Genomic DNA, 22,490 nt, shown 5'->3' on the forward strand with positions numbered 1-22,490 from the left:
ATAAAACCACCTCAACAAGAGGCATAAAGCTTTTTGCAGCAAAGTTAAGCAACAAAGTGTCAGAGTAGATGCTGCCATTTATTATGTCTCCATAACTGGCCTCCCCCAGTATCCCACAATACCCGCTGTGACCACTCTGATCAATGTTTTGAACTCTGCTGCCATGCATTCCAGCTGCACAGGCATGCACCCCTCCCCTTTCAAAGCTCCAGGAAGTTCTGACAGCTACACATGCCGCTCTGCTCAGGCAGCAAACAGCAAATCATTAACCTACTGGGCACTAGGAACAAAGCAGCAGGCAGGGGCATGTGTGCGCGCGGGAGGGCGGAGATGCAGAGCCAGGGAGGGAGGCAGCAGCCGCCGATGTCAGGGGTCTGCATCTGCTTTGGGACTGGTTGTTTCCAGCCGCTGTCTGAACTTAGAGACAGCATACCAACGCACTCACTCTCCCCCAGCACACGCACCTTCAACCTCCCTGTTTTCTCACACACTCCCCCAACACACACACTGTGTCTCCATCACACACATGCTCCCTGTCTCTCACACACAAACATACTTCAGTTAAAAAGCGACTGGCAATCTAGTAGGATGCCCATGGAATGATGGGATTTAGAAACCTGCATCATGTGATGCTCTAACTGCCCCAGGAGGCATTGCAAACCCTTCCCAAAGCACCCTGCGCCCAGTTGCAAAGTGGGATAGCTACCCACAGTGCACTGCTCTCTATGTTGATGCAAGAGCTGCTAGTGTGGATGCACTCTGCCGACACAAGGAGCATAGTGTGGACCTGCAACAGCGTAACTTTTGTCGATAAAACTGCAGTGTAGACGTGGCCTAATGGTTCTAATTAACAGAGCTTGTAGACACATTGCTTGGAATGAGTGGAATACTCTGTTTTTATCCTTCACAGCTACTGGAGAGCAGAAACAAGCCTCACAAACACAGACACAACCAGTGCTGCCACCAGTTCAGCCCCACCCTCACAGTCAGTTGCAAGCTCAGCCACAGGTGCAAACCCAGAGTGTTCAGCCTCAGCCCCCAGCCCAACCACAGACTACTCAGCCCTCACTTCAGCCTGAAGATCAGACACAGCCTGAGTCTCAGTCTCCAACATCAGCTCAGTCTCCAGTCGTATCTGAAGCACAAACTGTCGTGGCACAATCAACTAAAACTCCAGTCACAGTTCAGTCTCCACCACAGACCCAGGTTCAAGGGCTGTCTCAAATTCAAATCCAAAATCAACCACAGACTGTCATCCATCCACAAGCTCAGTCCCAAGTCCAAGCTCTGCAGCAAGCTCAGGTGCAGACTACAACTCAGCAACAGATACAAGTGCAACCCCAAGCTTCTTTACAAATACAAGCTCAACTGCAGCAGCAGTCACAACCCCAGATTCAGACTTCCCTTCAGACTCTTCCAACTGCACAAAATTTAAATCAAGTTACTGTACAATCTCCATCTCGCCCTCAACTGCAGATCCAGCAGCCTACAACAAAAGTTATTACTGTACCTCAGCTACAGCAGCAAGTCCAAGTTCTCTCCCAACTTCAGTCTCATGTTGTAGCTCAGATACAGGCCCAGCAAGGCGGAGTCCCCCAGCAGATTAAGCTTCAGTTGCCTATTCAGATTCAACAAGCCAGCCCAGTGCAGGCTCACCAGATTCAGAATGTGGTAACAGTTCAAGCAGCTAGTGTTCAAGAGCAGCTGCAGAGGGTTCAGCAGCTCAGGGAGCAACAGCAAAAGAAAAAGCAGCAACAGATAGAAATTAAACGTGAACACACTCTTCAGGCTTCTAATCAAAGTGACATTATCCAAAAACAGGTAATGTTCTCAGAAGTAAATACAAACCATGCTAAACACATGTTTCTGTTAATCCTATTGATTCATTAGATAGCCTGTGAATTGAGCCTCTGGGATTTTTATTTCTAAATTATATTGCAAAATTGTTTTTGCCAATTTAATAGCGCCTCTAAGTTAATTCTGCACATTAAGAAACTACCATGCTGTGCTTGCTCTCTGGCACTTTTGGCTTGATTGATTGTATCACTGGTTATTGGGAGAAATGTATCTTCAGTGTTAGTCCAGAAAAAGTGAGGACTGGTGGTTTGCAACACTTCTACTGTGCTTTCATTGACTGTTATAGAAAGGAGACTGTAAGAGCTGTATTAAGCATAATGCTGTTAACTACAGGGGGACGGACTGTGGGAGAAAAAATGGGCAGAAACTCTAAATATAGTGCAGCAATAGGAGCTTGGGAAAGTGCAACTGACTACAGAAGTGAAACTGACTTCACTTATTTTTTTCTCCAGAAATAATGAAAAATTAAGTTGAATCTCTAAATTCCTTAGTCATAATTTAAGATTAAGTATAAAAAGTTACCTTCAAAATAGTGTAAGTAATATAAGACTTATTTGTTCAAATGTGACTTAAGTTGGCAAGTGTCCGCATTTCCCCAAGTACTATTATCAGACACTACCTGAGGTTTTTAAATGTTGTTTGGACTTTGTGTTCAAGGTGGTGATGAAACACAATGCTGTCATAGAACACTTGAAACAGAAAAAGACACTGACCCCAGCTGAACGAGAAGAAAATCAGAGGTAGGAACACGTGATAATGTATCAATGGACATGGAGCAAATGTGTTCATTGGTGTCTGTTGTACAAAATAAGGCTTGCCTACATGGAGCTGTAAGGCACACTGTGAGAGTGGGATTTCTAACCAGTCTGTGTAGACAGTGCTGGTGCTCACTGAAAGTTCCCTATTTTGTTTTAACATAGTGCTATTTTAAACCCCAGTGTGCTTTAGAAATCACGCCCTGATAGTGCGCATTTCCCCATAGTGTAGTCACGCCTTCTGTCTCAGGCTTGGAAAGCTTAGTTGTATGAAATTTTTAAAACTGACTTCAAGTAATATACAAATCATGGTGACGAATCCATGACTTAAAAGTAACATTCCTAATTATGAGCAGTTTGATTCTCCTGTAATCAAAATAAACGTTGACTATCGTCAATTGTTGCCCAGAATATGGACTGTGATATGATGCATGTGGGTAGTGCTTGCCACAGGTTTTTAATACAAGCAGATAAATAACTTTGAGGGAGCTCACAAAAGGAAATGAAGGATTGCTCCATTGTAGCTAAGCCTGTTTCTCATTTCTGTTTGAGCACTCCATGTTATGGTTTCTTAATTTCATTCCCTTTGTTGGCAGGAGCTTGTCCTCTGTTTAACTATTTTACCTCCCAGCCAGCAGACAAAAGTAGGGAGACTTGTAGACATTGTCACTCCATAAATTAGTAGTAATTTCATCCCTTGCACTGGCAAATGTGTATATGGAGTGTTGGCTTTAGATATTCTTCCATTGCTATTTTGACTATTTTGTTATTCACATGTTTTATCAAATAATCCTGTGATCAGGAAAAGGAATTCCAGTTTTATAATGTTTTGATCCCCAAATCAGGTACAAGAACAATACTGTGCAACTTAGCTGTCCACTCAGTGTGAGAAACGAATAGTGAACACACAGTGGCTAGTTCACAAATCAAAAGTTAAAAATTTGTTGGCACAGACTGCTCTCTTAACAATTGCAAATGACCAAATTTGTTACTTTTAAAAAACAAAAGAACATCTTTGTTCATGATGTTTAACCAGCTCTGTTCGTGGCACTGTCATCTTTCCTCCCCAATTAGTCTTTTCTTCCCAAAGAGTATAATCTTTAACAGTGAAACCCAGACTAGACCAGGTAGATGTGGGACAGTGGAGAAGAACAGAATGATTGATGTCCTATGGCCCTACCAAACAACCAGTGTATTCCTACAGCTCTCAGTAAAATACCAGGTGGTTCCCTGAAACCACTTGATTTTCCATTCCGACATCTGCAGCAGCCACTTGCCACAAGCTTTTTTTTCTCTACTCTTGCTGCACTCAGCTTAGCTGCAGGTGTAAGTGTTGCCTGTTTATTTGAATACCCCCATGCCAAGCAACATTTAGTCTTCTGGTGAATTGGGGAACGGGGAGGAACAGAAACTTCAAAATGAATGAAAAGTACAAAGCAAAAATACAACTATACTACAAAAATTCAAACAGAAAATGGTCAGGAAAAGACAGTTGCAGCAACACTGGGGCATAGAGGGGACATATTGTATGGGGGTTTGCATCCAGCAGTCTATCATAAGGGGTGCTTCATGATGAAGCAGTTTGGGAACTACTATTTGTAGTGATCTTTACTGATAGAGAAAATGATTCTCTTGGACTTACTTTTGCTGGAACACCAAAGTTTAGTACTGTTCAGAGCTGTCAGAAGGACAATTCTGTTTTGCAGCAAGTTTTCAGGTCTTGAATTTTTTTTCTGCCTTCGAACAAAAATAAAACCTCAAAGGTTTTTGCAAAAATGGAATTGTCTCGAAATGTCTCTTTTTTGGATCAAAAGGTGAGCTTTTTTGATGCTCTAACCATCAGATTATATAGCGTGAGTCTTTGTTGAAATGGATAGGTCTCCACAAACTGTCAGTCAAGCAAGTGTTGCTGTTGTGGCTAAATCCATGATTTTACCGTCAGAATTAATAATACAGCTTTGTGATTTGTGGAGGCTGTAAAGAGAAAATAACTTTGATTTTGTGATTTATTAGACAACTTAGCACAATGTGCTTCTCTGTATTCCTTCCCTAGAATGATAGTGTGTAATCAGGTGATGAAGTATATTTTGGATAAGATAGATAAAGAAGAAAAACAGGCAGCTAAGAAACGGAAGCGAGAAGAGAGTGTTGAACAGAAGCGTAGTAAACAGAATGCTACCAAGCTCTCAGCTCTGCTTTTCAAACATAAAGAACAGCTTAAAGCTGAAATACTGAAAAAAAGAGCACTTCTGGACAAAGATCTACAAATTGAAGTACAGGTAAGAGCAGTTCTTCTCAATGAGCCAGGTGGGTTTTCTTAAGTTTGGGGAAAAAAATGTTCTGTTTATCAGCTTGTCCTTTGAGTCTTTACGGAAGCATGCAGGGTGAAATTCTTCTGCTGCATGCCTGTATCCCTGCTGAACCCCCAGATCAGTTTATTTACTGTATCTAGCATTTAATCTATGGTGAGATCTTAAAACAATTTCTGCCCTATTAAAGTTAAAGGTCCAAATCCTGCAGTCTTGCCGCTCACTGAAAAAGCTAACCCAAGGAGGTCAGAAATCCCCCTACCCTAGTTTTGGCTCCTTCCCCTGCCTTCAAAGGAAATATGACCCATTTGATTCCACTCCTGTTGAGATTTTCACACCAGTGGGGATACACTTCTAGAAGTGGGGGTGGAGTTGCATTAGACATGTTTTTGTGAAGGACCCAACAAAGCCTAGAGCTGGCCCTATCCTTTATTTCTGTGGCACTTTCTCCTTGTAAGGGCATCAGATTTCCAAGAAACAAACAGCAAATTGCAACACAAATGTACCAGAGCTCTTAAGGCAAAGGCCTCACAATTTATGGAACCTACTGGACCATCTGCAAGGTAAAGAATATGTGGTGGTTGTGTGGAAAACTGAAGTGATATAAAGACATACCAACAGGGAGCTCCTTCACCAATCATGGTCAAGAAGGAGCTGGAATGTCCAGAGGACAGCACTTAAACCACTGCTCTTAGATCAGAACTCTTTGATGACTGTGGAAGCTACCCCACTCTCCCATTAAGGAGTGAAAACCAGGAGTGAGAATTCTGGTGGATGGTATCACTGGAGTGAAATATTGTTTCTGTATGCTTCCCACACACAAGATTTTGTATCCTGGCAATTACACCTCTGGCTGGGGGAGCTGCCTTCTGTGTCATCTGACATTATAGTTTATTTGCCAGAGGGTCTGCTGTTGAATATCCCTAATCACCCTTTACATGCCCAAGGAGTGACTAATAGGGACTAGAAATTGAATAGGTTTCTCACATGATAATGCAGAGTTACCAGTGTGGGACTTCATTAGTATATTAAAGGTTCTGTGGATATTTCAATTCTGAATGCCACAGATACTATAAGAATCATATTAAATTTGACTTATTACTGTTAAAAGTACGAAGAGCTAGGTGATTAACAGTAGAGACTGACTGCATCCTTAATTCAACTTTTTATGCCTGATCACCATTTTTATTAGCAAGCATGTGTCCTCCATGTTCTTGACAGATCCCTGAAATTCCTCCCTCTTCTTTTGCCTTAGGATTAGACATGGGGTCACCTCCCCGGCGCTTATCATCAGACTTAAAACATTGAATCTTAAAGGAGCCCAGGGGCTGACTTACATTAATCTTGGAATTTGTACCTGAATGAGTAAATTATTTAAATGGTTTGTCTTTTTTTTTAAACTGGAGAAAGATTTGAGTCTGGATTCTGATCCTGTTCTAGAATGTCCTCATCAGGTGTCTCTTTTTTTTTTTTTTTTTGGCCTTTTTTTAAATGTGCTTCAGGAAGAGCTAAAGAAAGACTTGACTAAAATTAAGAGAGAAAAAGAAAAAGCTCAGGCAGCTGCCGCTGCAGCCGCTGCTGCTGCAGCCGCCGCCGCTGCGGCAACACCACCTCCGCCTCCGCCTCCCCCTCCGCCACCGCCGCAGCATGCCACCAGCATCGCAGCTGCCACCACAGTCCCAGTGCCAGCGTCTTCCCAGAAGAGAAAACGAGAGGAGGAGAAAGATTCTTCAGCTTCCAAGTCCAAGAAAAAGAAAATGATTTCTACTACCTCAAAGGAAACCAAGAAGGACACAAAGCTTTACTGCATCTGTAAAACACCTTATGATGAATCCAAGTGAGTGGTGAATGCAGCATGCTTGTTCCGTGCATTGTTTGGTTCAGCTTTAGCATTTAGCTATTAGTCTGAGATAGCGATTAGAAATGGGGGTAGAAAATCAGCCGGTATTGCAATGAGCATGGACTATGAAAGAATAAGCAGTGTCTGGATTACACGAGCAATTACAAATCTAGTAATTCTTGTGAGTTAATTTTTTTTACCTGTTTGCATGTTTCCATTGTATGATCTTTCTGTCTCACATGCACATACTCTTTATTTCGCTCTGTTCTTTGTTTTGCCTGTTCGCCTCTGCTTTGGGAGCAAATAATTATATACTTGTGTTCCTTCTTGTGACCAAGCTGGTTGGTGTTCCCTAGTGATAGCGTTGGTACCGTCTCCCCATAAATAAGTTTTTTTTTTGTAATTAAGTAGTTAACGAGAGATACTAACCTATTAGGCTGCAGTTCATTTTGGACAGCATTTCCAGTAGATGTATTTTCTCTTTTCATTTCTTAATATATTACCTACCCACACCAGACTCTTACTGAGTTGCATTAAGAAATGCAAACCAAGCAAAAAAAACCCATACTTTTCTATCAGACTCTAGTACGTTTTTGAAGTTTTAAGCATTTGACAAAATGAAAATGGCAGTTCCCCAATAAGTGGTTTAGAAACGAACTATGAAGAGAAAAAGAAGAATGCTATGTTTCCCGCTGAAAGGGATATTCCTTTATAGAAAGAATTGTTTATGGAGAAATTAATAAATGGTGGACTGGATGACTGAGTGGACTGGATCACCTCTAGTTTGCTGGCTCTACTTCCGCTCAAGTCAGTAATGATCAAAAGTTGTTACCGTCTGATCGCTGTGCGGTGGCATCTGAGAAATCAGTTGGTGTCAGTGTTCCAGGTTTTCCACTTGACAAAAATCACTCACTCCAAAAGCACTAATTAGCAGCTTTGTTTGGGGTTTCAGTAGAAATGCCGAGAATTAAAATGAGCCATGGAGACTGAACTAGCCTGTCACCCCAGTAGTGGTCCCTCCAAGTCACAACTGAGGGGGTTCATTTCTGTCTCATGGGTATTTATATAACTCCGATCACGATACCATCATGTCAGTGTTGGGAAGCTTAGACTGCTCCCTGCTGCAGCCATTCTATGAATAGAGTACTTCCATTCCAGGCTGCCAATCTGCCACAACTTATAAGTGCTAAATACCACTTTAAATGGGCATTGGTGGGGTGGGGAAGAGTAAGTGCTATATTAGGATTTTTGTCACTCAGTAAAACTTAGTAGGATGCCCTGTCCTCATTTTATTATAACATATTGAGCACAGGCCAGTGATACTGGTTCAGTCTCTTATAAGTAGTGGAAGCTTTATCACAAAAATAAAGTAAATACATGGATTTGATCTGATGCCTGCCTGTTCAAGTCAATAATCTTTCCGTTGATTTCAATGGGCACTGGATTGGGCCATAGATAATACATGATGACAGCACATTCTAGCATAGTGAACAGAGACAACCTTTATTTAAGCAGGAAATAAGATTTCACAAAAATGGAATGTTAATGCCTTAGCCTAATGTGATCCAGTTCAACCTCTCTGCTCATAAATTCTGAATCTCACAGGTTTTTAATGTACAGTGGCTATGCTGTTGAGCTTAATTATTTCACCACTTGATTGTGAAGAAGTTAATTACTTTTGAAAATATTGTTTTCTTATGTAATTTAGTGTTTTTTAATAAATATGTACAGTTATCAGATATGTTTTTTGTGCTGGTGCCTCATTTGCAGTTCAGGCAGGACAGAAGTGCAGCTTTCAGTTTTGTAGCCTGAACTGCTTCTGAGAGGCAGCCTGTAATATGAGATGAGGTGCCCTGTACATTTGTTACAATGCACTAGATTCACGAAGATCATTCTTTGCTTAAGTCATTTATATTATTTTACTGCAGGTCTTTCATGTTTATTTTTTCATTAATGACATTGAAACATGTTAGGGATTCACTCGTTATTGTATTCCAGATACAGGTTATGGGTTAGTCAGGGTATCCATCTAAGATTTAACCGATAAGTGGGAAATATAAAAATAAAACAACTTGTGAGGCAAAGGATCCAAGTTCTGGACCTGAATTTGCTTCCAGGCCAGCAGGAGCTGACAGCACTGTGGAGATGGTGCTATCTGCCCTTACAGTGTTGGGGGAGGAAGCAGAAGAAATACCTTGTGCAAGATTGAATTGGTGTTGATTCACTGTAGAGAGAGCTATATCTAGCCCTTCTTTGCAGAAAGATGATTTCATTAGATTGTTGAGATTTGACTGATAAGAAATAAGAAGCAATGGAAAAAAATAGGTTGAATGTGGCAGATATTGAGCTGCTAACAGGATTTTGGAGGCACCCACAGGAGGGGAAGCATTCCCAAATTAGCAAGAATGGTCTAGGTGAGGTGTGATTTGATGTGAAGTCTGGGTGCACATTCCAAGACTTCTAGTGCAAAAGTTTGGTAGAAATTAGAGATGTTTGTTTGTTTGGTGTGACATATATTGCGAGCCACCCTCGTATCGCCAGTTCGTCTTTGTCATGCCTGCCCAGTGATTTGGTTCTGTAGGTTAGCAGAAACTGGCATCATAACAGGTGATAAATGGTAAGGTTCTCACTAAATTCTAGAAAGCCTGAAAATCTGGAGTCAGCTAGCTTTAGCTCACTCAGAGAGAGAGGGAGACTGAGTGCCTAAGGTCTTGTCCCCATGGTTGATTCTGCAAGTCATAGGTACATTTGGGGCATCCATATCCAAAATACTGTCAAACATCCTTGCATAATTATTTACCAGTTTATCACACCATTCTGTGCAGGGTCCATTATTCACATGATTCTGTATGGAATTAAATTGTTTTTGTACCTTACCCAATTCTCCTTCACTTTGTATCATACCATATCTGGTTCTGTCCAATAGTGTTGTTTGAGAATAGACCTATATTCTCCAAAGAATGGTCTGTGTTCCAGTTTGTTGTAATTCTGATTAGTTGAATTGCTCTGTTTTCAGGATCCCACATAGAAATTTTAAAATTACAATACACATTCTTACAGTTTTCCTTCACATCATGTTATACCAATATGTATTCTACACATGGCTGGTATGCATGTTCCTTTGTAGTGTACTTGTAACTTCTAGTTGGTGTTTGTGCTTTGCTTTGTTTTTAAAATTAACTGAGACCTACATTTTCAAATCTTAAGAAATTACCTTGATACTTAACTGGCTTCTGAACTATAGTTTTGAAAATGTAAATCTTTTTCTTTGGCCATGTCTTTTTGTGCCTTTTACAGTTTTTCACATACGCATTCATGTTGGAGATACACATTTTCAGTCCAGTTTTTTCAAAATCTTGTAGCTATTGGTTGATCCACATTTACTAAACTGTCTATATCAAGATTGACCCAAGTGACCTTATTTACAGTGCAGCTGCAGTTTCAGATGTAGGCCTTGCAAGGATACAATGGTAGAGGACAGGGAGACTGAGTCAGAAAATTGCAGAAAGCAGGCTAGCAAGAAAGTGCATCAGAAACAGAAATGCAGGGAAAAGAGCCATGCCATTTGAAATGACAATTACATTGTCATTTTCATTGTGAACACTTTTAGGTTCTATATTGGCTGTGATCTTTGTACTAACTGGTATCATGGAGAATGTGTTGGCATCACAGAAAAGGAGGCTAAGAAAATGGATGTGTACATCTGTAATGATTGTAAACGGGCACAAGAGGGCAGCAGTGAGGAATTGTACTGTATCTGCAGAACACCTTATGATGAGTCACAGTGAGTTCTGATAAGAACCTCTTATTTAATATTTAGGGAGCAAACTGCTCTGACTTTGGTTACTTGTTCCTTAAAAAGAGAAAAAAATATTCTGCATATATTGTATCCCCTGGTATTACAAATTCCTTTTCAATATTTCTCTCTCCCAAATGTTGTTTTCAAGTGAATATTTTGGATATATAGGAAAAGTAAAGTTCTTAAGGTGGCCTCAATGTTTTAAATAAGACCAAGAATTTTACACTGGGATTAATTTTAACAAGGGAAGAGCTAGAAAGATTAAAACAAAATTGAATATTAGTTAGAATTTTTTGTGCTTGAAATTAGTCTCTTGTTCAATTTAGATTAGAAAAATTACTTGGAGTATTGGGTATTGGGTGCTATCTTTACGTTTATAAGGCTTTTTGTCACCAGAATACCCCTTCTATATTCAATCACAAGACTCTGGTTTCCATATGAAAAATGTTTGAACAAGGTGAAATGGGAGCCCTAGAATGTAGTCCTATTTTACATGTGTAAAATGTTCCTTTAATCACTGGTCGAGTGAGACTTCTGGCATTACACTGTTACTTTCAGCTTTAAAACTGATAAAGAACTTTTGAAACCTTGTTTCCTTGAAATTAATTCTCTAATTTTAGGCACTCCTGATAATTATGAAGTAAAATTGTCAGGTAATTTAGTTTGTAAATATTAAATTAGCATGCATGGTTTAATTAGCATATGTAAAACTGAAATGTCACAAGTTTAAATATATAATTGTTTTATATCATGCAGAACAACTACTGAGGTGCAAATTGTTAAAACTGAGCTTTAAAAAAATCTTTTGTTTTAAATGTAAAGGATAATGTTACTGATATTTTTCTTTCAAATCTTGCAGATTTTACATTGGCTGTGACCGATGTCAGAACTGGTATCACGGGCGCTGTGTTGGTATTTTGCAAAGTGAGGCAGATCTCATTGATGAGTATGTCTGTCCACAATGTCAGTCTACAGAAGATGCCATGACAGTACTCAGTCCACTGACTGATAAAGATTACGAGGGATTACGACGAGTACTACGTTCCTTACAGGTGAGGATAAACCATACTTAGAGTGGAAAATACAGGTACAGTAGAGGTTCATCCAAGAGGTGTTTTTTTTTGGCAGTAACCTTGGATCTCCGCTTGTCTGATTGTAAGACAACATGATTTTGTTAAGAGATGTAATAAGCTTCCTTTTCTGTGAGGGATGACAGTATGTTGGCCACAGCTTTCTCAAGCAGCATTGTCACATTGAATAACACTGATGGTAGCCTGGAAGAAAATCACTGCCTCCAGGTTCTGGGGTATTTTGTTTTTTTAATGAATGCGGATACCTCTGTTGAGCATGAAGGAAGCAGATTTCATCAGAATGTAAAGGGCAGAGCAGTTGTGTTTTGGGTAGGAAATGGACTTTTCAACATAAAATAAGTTGTGTTCTCTGGCTAGCCTGTATGATTTCCAGTCTGAAATTATATACACTTCAGCTAAACTGCAAGACTGACTTTTTTTTAAAAGATTAAAAAAATTATTAAAATTTTCTTCCATACAAGATCGCCTCCAGAAGATTGATTTCAGCATGCAAATGACTGGGTGTTGCTAAGAAAAATGAAAAGCCTCTGGCCCAGTTATAACATTTTTGTTAGTGTAAATATCTCTAATGGCTGAAAAGGGACATTTAAATTGCCATCAGCTAGAAATAATCCCATGTGTTAATAGAAGAGCAGGCTAGTGCAATATCTAACGTACAGCAAAATTTTTGTTTGATTTGAGCGGTTTTAATGGACATTTTTGGTGACAAGTTAATTTTAGATTTAATGAAAGTGAAAAACACTAACAGCCCAACTCTGTGAGGTGTGCAGCCCCTTCAATTCCCACTGACTTGAAAGGAAGCTTCTTCAGGAATAATGGCTGAAGTTGGCTATGTTCAGTCTCTCGATTCCCGTATGCCTCTCTCCTCATGAGGACAAACTGCTCATCATGCCAGATTACACTTTTTTAGGATACAGACAATCATCTGCTGGGACTAGAGCAAGATCAGCAAATAACACTTTAGTTGTTGCTGAAATTAGAATCAGATGCAAATCTCTAGCAATATATAATTAATTAAACTGCTATCAAGCCCTAGTTAATTTAAACATATATGTAATGTTTTCTTCTGAAACTGTTTATGTCTCATTTTCCTGATAGGCTCACAAGATGGCATGGCCATTCCTAGAACCAGTTGATCCCAATGATGCACCAGATTATTATGGTGTTATCAAAGAGCCTATGGGTAAGTATATTTCCAGTTAATAGCATGATTGGCTGAGTGGTAATTGTTAGTTAATATAGATTTAAATGTACATATATCGAATGGCTTCATCCGAGGATCTTTGGGTGCTTTATCAATATATCCTCATTAGGGAGGTGGGTAAAACGAGACAGAGATGGTGACTTGCTTATCAGCACGTAAGTCTGTGACCGAACTAAAAAAGAACCCTATATACTGACTCTCAGTCCTGCTCCTTAACCAAAATCCATCCTTCCTAACATACAAATAAAGTTGCAATTGGGTTATCAATCGTACAAACTTATTTTTTTCTGACCTTTCTGTGCTTCTGTGGTCACTTTCAAACAGAGTGAGTTGTACCACCGCACCATATCCTTTTTTCCTCTCCCCACACTCAGCATCTCCCAGTGAGAAAAGTAGAAGTATGTGCTCTTGTGATAGTTAAGAAAAAAGATTATTTTAGTAAACTGATAATGTAGTTGCCTAATGACTTATGTAATATAGGATGGAAAGATATAAAAGCAATCTTCATTTTCTTTGCTATTGTACAAGAAAATTTGGTTAGACTGAAAGCTTCATTGAAAAGGAAGAAAATCATGCTGGGGCAGATACTGTAGCTGTATAATAATCTGCAGCCATACTATGTTGCGCTGTGATCTTACTAAATCTCAAGGGCACAGCACTGGTGGGCTGCATCAGGACTTGGATGTAAGATCTCTAAGGAAAACCCAGCTGCTGCAGGACATAGTTACAAATGTTCGTGATCCTCTTCCTTCAAAGTCAGTATCAAACTAGAGTCTTAGAAGGAATTTTTTTAAGGCAGTTGAATCCTTTGCTCATTTTCTCAGCCAGGTTAAGAGGGACACTTGTTAATTTAAATTTAGAGACCATTTTGTTTATATTTTTCAATGCTTGTCCCTTTGTTTTTAACTAGGGAGTCGCACACTTTGTAACTTGTGTAGGCCGAGCTTATTGCACATACCAGGAGCTCCTTGCATTCTTTCATTCCCCTCCCCCAAAAAAACTTTGTGTGTCACTCTCCCATCCCCCTCTATTTCTAGCATTCCCTACAACTCTCCCCAAGTTCCCCACCATCATGGATTTTGTGTGCCTCCCAAACTCCTATACCAGGGTTTCCATTCTCCCTGCCTCACCACTGGCTCTGGCTGCGTGCCCATTTCCCCTTCCTCCATGGCAGGAACTCTGTGTGCCCCTCCCCCATTCCCCAGATGCCTGTGTGCGTGCCCCCATTCCTCACCACAATTGCTATTCTTTCTGTCTGGGAGATAAGTGATTCAGGATATCAACATATTAAACTCTCTGGGAAAGATGAGCAGTGATGAGTTGCAGTATTGTTATGCTGAAAGCTATTAATGGGTGTCATCAACCAGTTGTTGGATAGACAGTTGAGTAGCTGGCATTGGCAGGAACTTCATGTGTCCCCCATTTTCCCTCTCTTGATTTTCCCCCAAATCAGCACAGTTGGCTATGGATGCCTAGGACATTCCCTGAAATTTCAGAACTGATTAGCTGCGGTGTTCGAGTTATCAGTTTGCAGTCTGAAAGCCCTTGAAGGCGTTCTGTCCTCTGTGTGGTAATGTGTGCGTCTCAATGGCAGTTAATGGATGTCCCTAAAAGAGTTATGTATTCAAATAGGGAGTAATCAGCAGGAGCAGATGAACTGCAAATCCAGTGTATTTATTATGCATTGATTGACGATAGTATTAAAAAATAAGGAAAACAAAAAAATACAAAGGATAGAATCAGAATTCTCTAATGGCAGTGTCCTTTCTTCATAAGGAGTAAATAATAGCTCTGTAATGGAGGTTTCAAAAACTTGAGCTGCTGTAACTAAAAAATGTGTAAATTACATATAATAAATACATGTGACATGAGAGAAGCACACATTCTAAATGAGACCCCTCAGCTGACCTCATGTCACCAGCAACCTTGCAGAAAATGTAGCCAAGCCAGTTGTGCTTTTGTTACTTTATATCATCATCAAATGTTGTAACTTCTGTCTAGGAGACTAAAGATGTCTCATTTTAAATAACAGGTGTGGGTTGGTTTGTTCGTTTGTTTTCTTTTAAGACCTTGCTACCATGGAAGAAAGAATCCTGAAACGTTACTACAAAAAGGTGACAGAGTTTGTGGCAGATATGACCAAAATTTTTGATAACTGTCGTTACTACAATCCAAGTGACTCCCCTTTTTACCAATGTGCAGAGGTTCTTGAATCATTCTTTGTACAGAAGCTAAAAGGATTCAAGGCAAGCAGGTAAGGCAAAGTGTTCCCCATGCTGATAATCGTATGACTGTAACCTGAGTTTGTGTTAGAAAATCTTCCTACTACCCTAAGCTTATCTTACTACACTCCTATAAAGGCCTGCCTCTTCCCACACACGTGCCATTACAGCTAGATTTGGAAGGGAAGAATCTAGAGTCAATACATTCCAGCTGTTGATTTTTGTCAAACTTAGGGCTTGAACCTTATCCCACTTAAATATTTTTATAATTTTTGTTTAACATATGAATTCCATATCAATATGGGCATTATCATAATTATAAAGAAACTGAACATTAAAATAAATAAGACCTTTTCAGTTAATGTGAAAACCAAATCAAAGGGACCAGCTTCTGTTTTGAATACAGGTTATATATCATTATTAGCTACTTACAGTCCACTGGTGCCAGGTCCTTTCCTAACACGAAGGAAGTATGCTCCCCTACTCCAAAGAGCTCACAATCTAAGGAAAATTCAAATGTATGCGAAAGTAAACCGTTCCTTACTCTTACCTAACGAACTTCCATCTTTTCTCGTTGTTTTGTATTAGATAGATAACCTGTTCACCCTCATTTTTAAGCAATTAAATGTCCAATTGAATAATAGAAATTTAAATTGCAGACTAATAGTTTTTTTTTAAAAACGCAGAAACTTAGCTTTAAACTCCTTTTCTGCGGGAAAAGACTGGTACAGAATATTCCATCTGGGAACTTTGTTTGTAAAACTAACATGCAGTCTGCTTAATATGAACTATACAGCTTGTCAACTACGTTTCAGGCTATAATCCATATGTCCGTATGTGTAATGCATAGTATCATGAACGGACTTACATGAAACCAGGGAGCTGTGAGTGGTGGTACTGCTATAATTAGGTTGAGACTAGCTTACTCTTTAACACTAGTATAGTAATAGGACTCTCCATATGTCATTGCAGATTTGTATCCCAACAGTAAACCACCTATGACATAATTACAAATATTACTTTCATTAAATTCAACTTGAATCTGAATTCTGATTATGTACAGTCAGTTGGTAGATTAGTCAACTTGACCATTACACTTGAATTCTGGAAGGTTTAGATCAATTCAGGATTAAATCTGTTTGCAATTAACTCGGTTAGAAGCTGCACTTATATCCATCTTTGTGGAAGTTGCCAGTTTTCCAAATGGGGGAAGTGTAGGTGTGGCCAACTGAAGCAATTGTGTGTTTACCCTCTTAATTTAATTCTATGATACCTGCTTTTATCAGGCCATTACTGGCTCATGCTTCTTTCATTCAGTCATATTTGGTTATCCGACATTCATTGTTTGCACACTAATTTCATTGCTGCATTTTATTTATTGTGCTTTTTCATTTACACCATCCATGTTCTTTCTTTTCTTGCAGATTGTGATATCTTTAGTCTGACCTTTTTAACTGGAATCAGAACTGGATGTTGGGGTCACTCTTTCTTTTATTGTACAGTACCATGACATTAAACTGCCTTAAAAAATCCAGATCAATGTCCAAATATTAACTGTTCTTTTTAAAATGGAAACAATTATTTGCCAGCAGCCATGTTGGTAAACAAAAATGTATTAAGAAACTGTCTGTTCCTTGGAATACTGTATTTAAACAAAGTCAAATAATTTAGTCTTGGAAACTATGTATTTTAATTATTTGCAGTCACTAATAAAACTGTGAACTTTAGAAAGGGGATTCGCTCAACTCTGATTAGCAAAAATGTGGTATTAATTTCTTTTACTATTCAGTTTTTTATGTTTGAACGTTTATCCAAAGACTTCCCAAATCAATGTAACTTTGGTATATTTTGTATATTTTACCAAAAGTAATAACTTATGAATTGTCTTTATGCCTTCCCTATTACAGAATACTATTATGTATCTTGATTAGTAAAATTTTATTTTGGGCATTTTTGGATATTCCAGTGAAGCATCATGTTTTGTATACAATGGAATTTTTTTAATGCTGTAGCTGAAAACTTCTGTAAAGTTCAGAGATGCTTGTTTTAAATGGTGGTTGTCTCCAAAGATGAACAGACACAACATGGCTGCGTTCCCCTCCTAGTGATTGACCCGTGGCATCCTCTTAGAGAAACAGTGTTCTCAAAAATGAAGGGTGCTTAATTCACTTTTTTCTGTATTCTGCAGGTCTCATAACAACAAACTGCAGTCTACAGCTTCTTAGAGTTCAGCGTGTTAACCTAACACACACACAGCAAGAATCTGGTTGTCTGAAAATTTTTTAATTAAGAAGCCAGATGGTTTTTAGTCAGGTTATCCTGACCAGACTTGATGTAAACTGTGTTTTTATTGGTCACAGCAGTCAAATTATATTCTTGGCTTATTTTGTCCAAAGGACAAAGGAATAAAAATCAGCAGCACCACTTTCTTGTCAAGATCAAATTGTTGTACTATTGTGGCAGAAGTGAGAAACCTTTGTTTTGTTGGCGAGAGAGAGCAAGCAAGCAAGAAAAAAGATACAGTAAATGGGGTCAAGTTTAACTCCATGGAAATGCCACGTCTGTTCTTCAGTGAAGAAGCTGGTTTAAAGTCCACACAGAAAACTTTGACTGTATTTATTTATTGTTGCAAAAAAAGACGCTTTTTTATTGCTGCCCTCATTTGTCAGCTAATTATTTTTTCTTATAAAATCCGGCCCTGGTTACACGTAATCCATTCTGTATCTTAACATGATTCCTGTAGGTAAAAGTACAAGAAGACCTCTAGATGTCTTTTCTTTCTATGAAAGGAGCTGCTATGTACACATGTGCACACACAAAAAAACTGGGAATCAACAATGAGTTTATCATTCATGGTAGATAAAAATGATTAAGCTTGCATAAAAGTTGGGCTAAGTGGTCACAGACTGACTACAGACTCTGTTGCCTTGAATATAACAGTACAATTTGTCATTTACTCTGCACCAGACTGAAATGAGTAAAATCTATTTGAAGGTATCTTGTTTGTAAACATTTGTCAGATTCTAATTTTTTTTCTTTTTGTATTAAAATTCAAAACATGGATGTATAATGAAACAAAATAAATGGAGATAATTTTTCTCCCCACAGATGTAGGTGTCTTTGAATGTGCGCTAATATGTTTGTAAAGTTTTGTTTTTTTTGGTGGATGTGGGGGGGTCTGTTCGGAATTGGAAGTATCCCAAGTAGTAGGGGAGGAAAAGGGTAAGAAAAGGAGAAAGGGAAAGCGTTTTTCTTTTTCATTAAGCAACTACTGTCCCTTTAAAAAACAATTCTATTGTGGTGCCATAATTGCTGTATCAGATAATAAAGGCAGTATTGAGAAATTTCATTGCCTACTTCTGAATTAGAAAGTAGAAGGCAAAGTATCATCCAGGAATGATGTACCACGTGTTTGTAATTATATCTCGGAAGGGCACTCAGTGGTTTTGTCTCTTCCTGTCCAAGGAAAGCTAGCATGAGGGACAAATGGAAGCCAACAGAGGAAGATGTGACTTGCAGACTTTTTTTCCTTCTCCTCTCTCTGAGCTATCACTTGCACATTGCTTATGTAAGTGACTTTGTCACGTTAACTGCCTCCAGTAAATCAGCCAAGGCTGGTTTATGCAGCTCTACAACCATTTTGCACTATTTCACAATTAGCTTTGTCCTACAGTGATCTGGGATTTACCTGGTTTATGGATAAGCTTCCCTTGGGTTTAACCTCACCCTGCTATGCAAGAACCTTTCCTGTTAATTTCTTAGAAGTAAGACATTGCTACTGACCACAGTTTTCTTACAATTACATGCTCAGGTGTACAGGTTCTTCTGGGTTAATTTTATCTAATAAAACCCATACATTTTTGTACAGATATTGTCATTTAATCTAGATGTGAAAACTAAAAATGAATTGTTCAGTGTGAAAACAAAATCAGTTTATGCTTCTTAAAATATTATGAGAAGAGTAGTTGCATTTAGGTTATGTTGTCCTTTGACTTCTTAAAAGAAATGCTACATATTGTATGCATTGTGTTCGATGCCAGAAGGAAAATTCTCAATTTAATGAGTTCTGAAAATATTCTGCATCTCTTCACAACTTCATAGTATTTCTGTACTATTTATTCATATATACATATATATGATGTCATTTGAAACTTAATGCGAAAAGAACTTTCCTACCTGTAGCCAATAGATTGCTATGTTTTTAATAGTTGTGGCAAACTGAAGAGTACTTTTTTTGTACGTAATAGGACATTTCATCCTAGACAAATAAAGTCATGTGTTTGACATCGGATTTGGTGGTGTTTCTAATGAAACATTGGTTGATTATGTAGCTCTTGGCATTGCCAAATTTTATATAACTTCTTAGAAATTTTTAATACAAATTATTCTCTTGCTAGGGAAATGTTAATCTCATATAGACATTTTCACTTTCTTGACATCTTTTCAGTTTTTCTATTGCCAGCTAACATGTCGAGACATTTTCTAGCTCTATCAGCTATCAAGTTTTGTGGTTTTGTCTTTTTTAAAAGTGATATATTTAAAAAATTACCATATCTGCAATACCAGTATCATTCCTGAATATGTATTTCAAAAATTATACTTAAAACTGGTTCTTAAAAGCATGAGAATTCATAATACTTGAGACCTGCTATGTTGCTCCAGTGTCCTGTTTCTGTATATTATTACCATGTAAATTCCAAAGTTATTGAATTATGTTTTAACTTGAGTTTTTGGTGACACACTAAACCAAGTTGGGGTTTGTTTTTCTTTATGCTGTGTCATCAGAGGTCCTCAGATAAACCTGAGCGAATGTAATTAGTCCTTATGTAGAATTTAGTTCAAAAGCTTTTAAATTCTCATAAAATGTTGTAGAAAGATATGTTCATAATAGAACTGGGTAAATCACTGGAGAGACTGCAGTGTCTTATGTGCTCAGTGTGTCAGTTGATTGGCTGCAAAATACTCATGTTTGTCCTGCTAAAAAAAACACCAGGAGTTAACTTTGTTCTAAAGTAAAAGACCCTGTAAAATTTGTTAGAAATGTTGAGGGGCAAATACACTCTAAAGGGACACTGTCATCTAATTACTTTTAAAATCTTTTTGCTTTTCATTGTTTGTAATAAAACATACTAAAAGTTTTGAAAATAAAAATCCCTGCCAGATTTGTCCTTTTTGTTGTCTAAACTTTTATCTGTTTAGCAATTCATGTGGTTATATTTGCTTGTTTCTGTCTCTGCATTAGCATTGTTGCTGATGTCCTATTAAGGCCTGCTTCACTTGTAGCATTGGCCTTTTCACTGGTGCTTGTTGGAATATGGGTTTTTAGGGACTCTTAGAATTGGGGGGACATTTCCTGAGTTAACAACTTACTACCTAAGTTTGACAGTGTCCCTTTAATGAAGATAGATGTGTAGCCTGATACGTGCGTCTCATTTGCTATCCCAACACCACACAAAATAACCTGAAAGTGAAATGTAAACTGTCTTTTAATGATGAAATCATTAAAATCTGTGTAAAGCAAAACTGACTCAGTATGAAAAGCTAGCTGTACTATAGACCAGTTTTCTATTGCACATGTACTTTCCTGTACATTGAATACATTTTTGATATGCTTAGTAATCTGCCCCCTATTGGTTAATTATTGGAAGACTGCTAATGTAATTGAGTATGAAATGTTTTGATCTTTAAAGAAATTCTCACTTTTTTCTTTCCACTCCTTTGCTTCATTAGTAATCTATTGCAATTCAGAAGTTACTTTGCCACCTCCCCACTTGAGCTTGTAAAGCAAGTGTTCTAAATAATGGCCTCTTTTTTTCTTTTTCTTTTTAAATCGGGTACAGCTTTTAAAATAGTGTGATCTTGTTCAGTAAGAGAGTCTGGAAGAGCAATCCAAATGATTTATAAACATCTGTCTGCAGTATGTGACATCTACATATATTTTTAAACACCCCCAGTTAAAAACACACGCTGGGTTTACCAAAAAGTGAAAACAATGAATAGTTAAATGTTTAAGTAATAGACACTGAAACATATTGGACTGTTACCTCTTAACTTATTATATGATACAATAAATACCTTCCTTCTGGAAGAGGTGAAGTGGTTAAGATTTTGTGATGTGAAAGGAAAAATAAAGCATCTTGCTGCTTTTCCCTCTTTCAGTAACGTTGTGATGTCCTAGTCTCTGTGTAGCCAAATGAAAAAATAGATACACATCAAATAAGGGGTTGGGCACAAATAAAATGCCATTGTTGTGTAATTCAACTTTTCCTAATAAAGGGTTTATTTATTTCCTTAGTGGCTTAACTCTCCAGGTGCAATATTATTCTAGAGTAGTGGTTTAAATCTAGGGGTGGTCAAATGTTGTTGGTTTGTCCTAAGCTAGTGGTCTTGCTCCAGCTACTGTCCATTACCACCATTGATATCCTATTTGTCTCAGGTGGGGAGATGAAGTATTAAGTGAGCCAGGGCAATGGAGCTACCCTTCACCCTCCACTCCAGGTGTCTGCTTCAGATCACTGTCACGGATGAAGGTAGTGGGGGAAGTGTGCATTGCTGAATTTGGATAAATGGAAAACTGGGCATCATTGATCAACGCTCAAATATCAGTTGAAAATAGAGAACCCAAACTTGAGACATTCATGTAGCCCTTCCTCCAGTGCATTGAGTTGCTGCCAGGATGGAACAGTCTTATTCTGCCAAAGTAAAAGCCTCTCAGAGTTTTCTTGGGAAAATTTCAACTGACATCTCTATTGTAAATGTGCCATTCTCCATGCTCAACTCTGTTCTCACTGAAATGTACCATAATAAAAGCAGTAAGGAGGCACTGTGATCTTTTTAGATAGATGCAAGCTACTGGTTGTCAGGTAGCAAGCATCTCTGTGGGTACTACAATCATATGATAAAACTCTTCTGATTCTAAAAGCTAGCTAGTGTGTACAGCCCAGTAAACTAACCCTTCACTTCTCTCCCAGTTGACAATGCAAACAAATGCTGACTTACAGCAAGAATATATAGTGTTTTAGAAGCAACAGCAGTGTTTGCAGTCAGTGCTCTAAGTCTATTGCATGTCAAGAAATAAATCACATGAGAACAATTCTGGGAAGGTACTTTCGCTGCTCTATCAATGTCACCTTGCTTGCCTGCCCCTATCATTTTCGTTTCTTAATAGTCTCCTGGTAAAAGTAAAAAAAATCGATGTACAATGCTTTTTCCTCTTTAGCTAAATCCTTTGGTGTACTCTGCCATAATGCATAGTGACCTAGGTATACCGTTTTGCTGAGAGTCCTTTGCTTCAGCAGCCTTTAAAAAAAAAAAAATGTACCTCATTATATGGTGTAAATCTACAGCAGAGTCAAAAGTCAATGGTTCCAGACATGAATTCTACAGAGCTCTACAAAATGAATGTATTCTGGC

The 22,490-nt window shown here is 38.4% G+C and overlaps 1 protein-coding gene across 9 annotated transcripts in view; it reads left to right on the forward strand.

The window, feature by feature from the left end:
• The window catches only part of BPTF (bromodomain PHD finger transcription factor), a 92,556-nt gene extending 74,374 nt beyond the window's left edge, over window positions 1-18,182 (forward strand). For 4 of the 9 annotated variants that reach the window (XM_073310726.1, XM_073310728.1, XM_073310730.1 and 1 more), the window contains 9 exons: window positions 911-1,821; window positions 2,515-2,597; window positions 4,666-4,891; window positions 6,424-6,758; window positions 10,372-10,545; window positions 11,420-11,612; window positions 12,750-12,834; window positions 14,923-15,109; window positions 17,266-18,182. In XM_073310726.1, the coding sequence (XP_073166827.1) occupies window positions 911-1,821; window positions 2,515-2,597; window positions 4,666-4,891; window positions 6,424-6,758; window positions 10,372-10,545; window positions 11,420-11,612; window positions 12,750-12,834; window positions 14,923-15,109; window positions 17,266-17,302 (2,231 nt within the window). In that variant the 3' untranslated portion in view covers window positions 17,303-18,182. Of the gene's footprint in view, window positions 1-910; window positions 1,822-2,514; window positions 2,598-4,665; window positions 4,892-6,176; window positions 6,352-6,423; window positions 6,759-10,371; window positions 10,546-11,419; window positions 11,613-12,749; window positions 12,835-14,922; window positions 15,110-16,501 lie in introns of those variants that run through there. The other 5 variants (XM_073310729.1, XM_073310731.1, XM_073310733.1 and 2 more) reach the window with 3 other exon arrangements.
• Window positions 18,183-22,490: the final 4,308 nt, after the last annotated feature.

This window comes from Lepidochelys kempii, chromosome 14 (genome assembly GCF_965140265.1).
Source record: "Lepidochelys kempii isolate rLepKem1 chromosome 14, rLepKem1.hap2, whole genome shotgun sequence".
NCBI classification, from domain to species: domain Eukaryota; kingdom Metazoa; phylum Chordata; order Testudines; family Cheloniidae; genus Lepidochelys; species Lepidochelys kempii.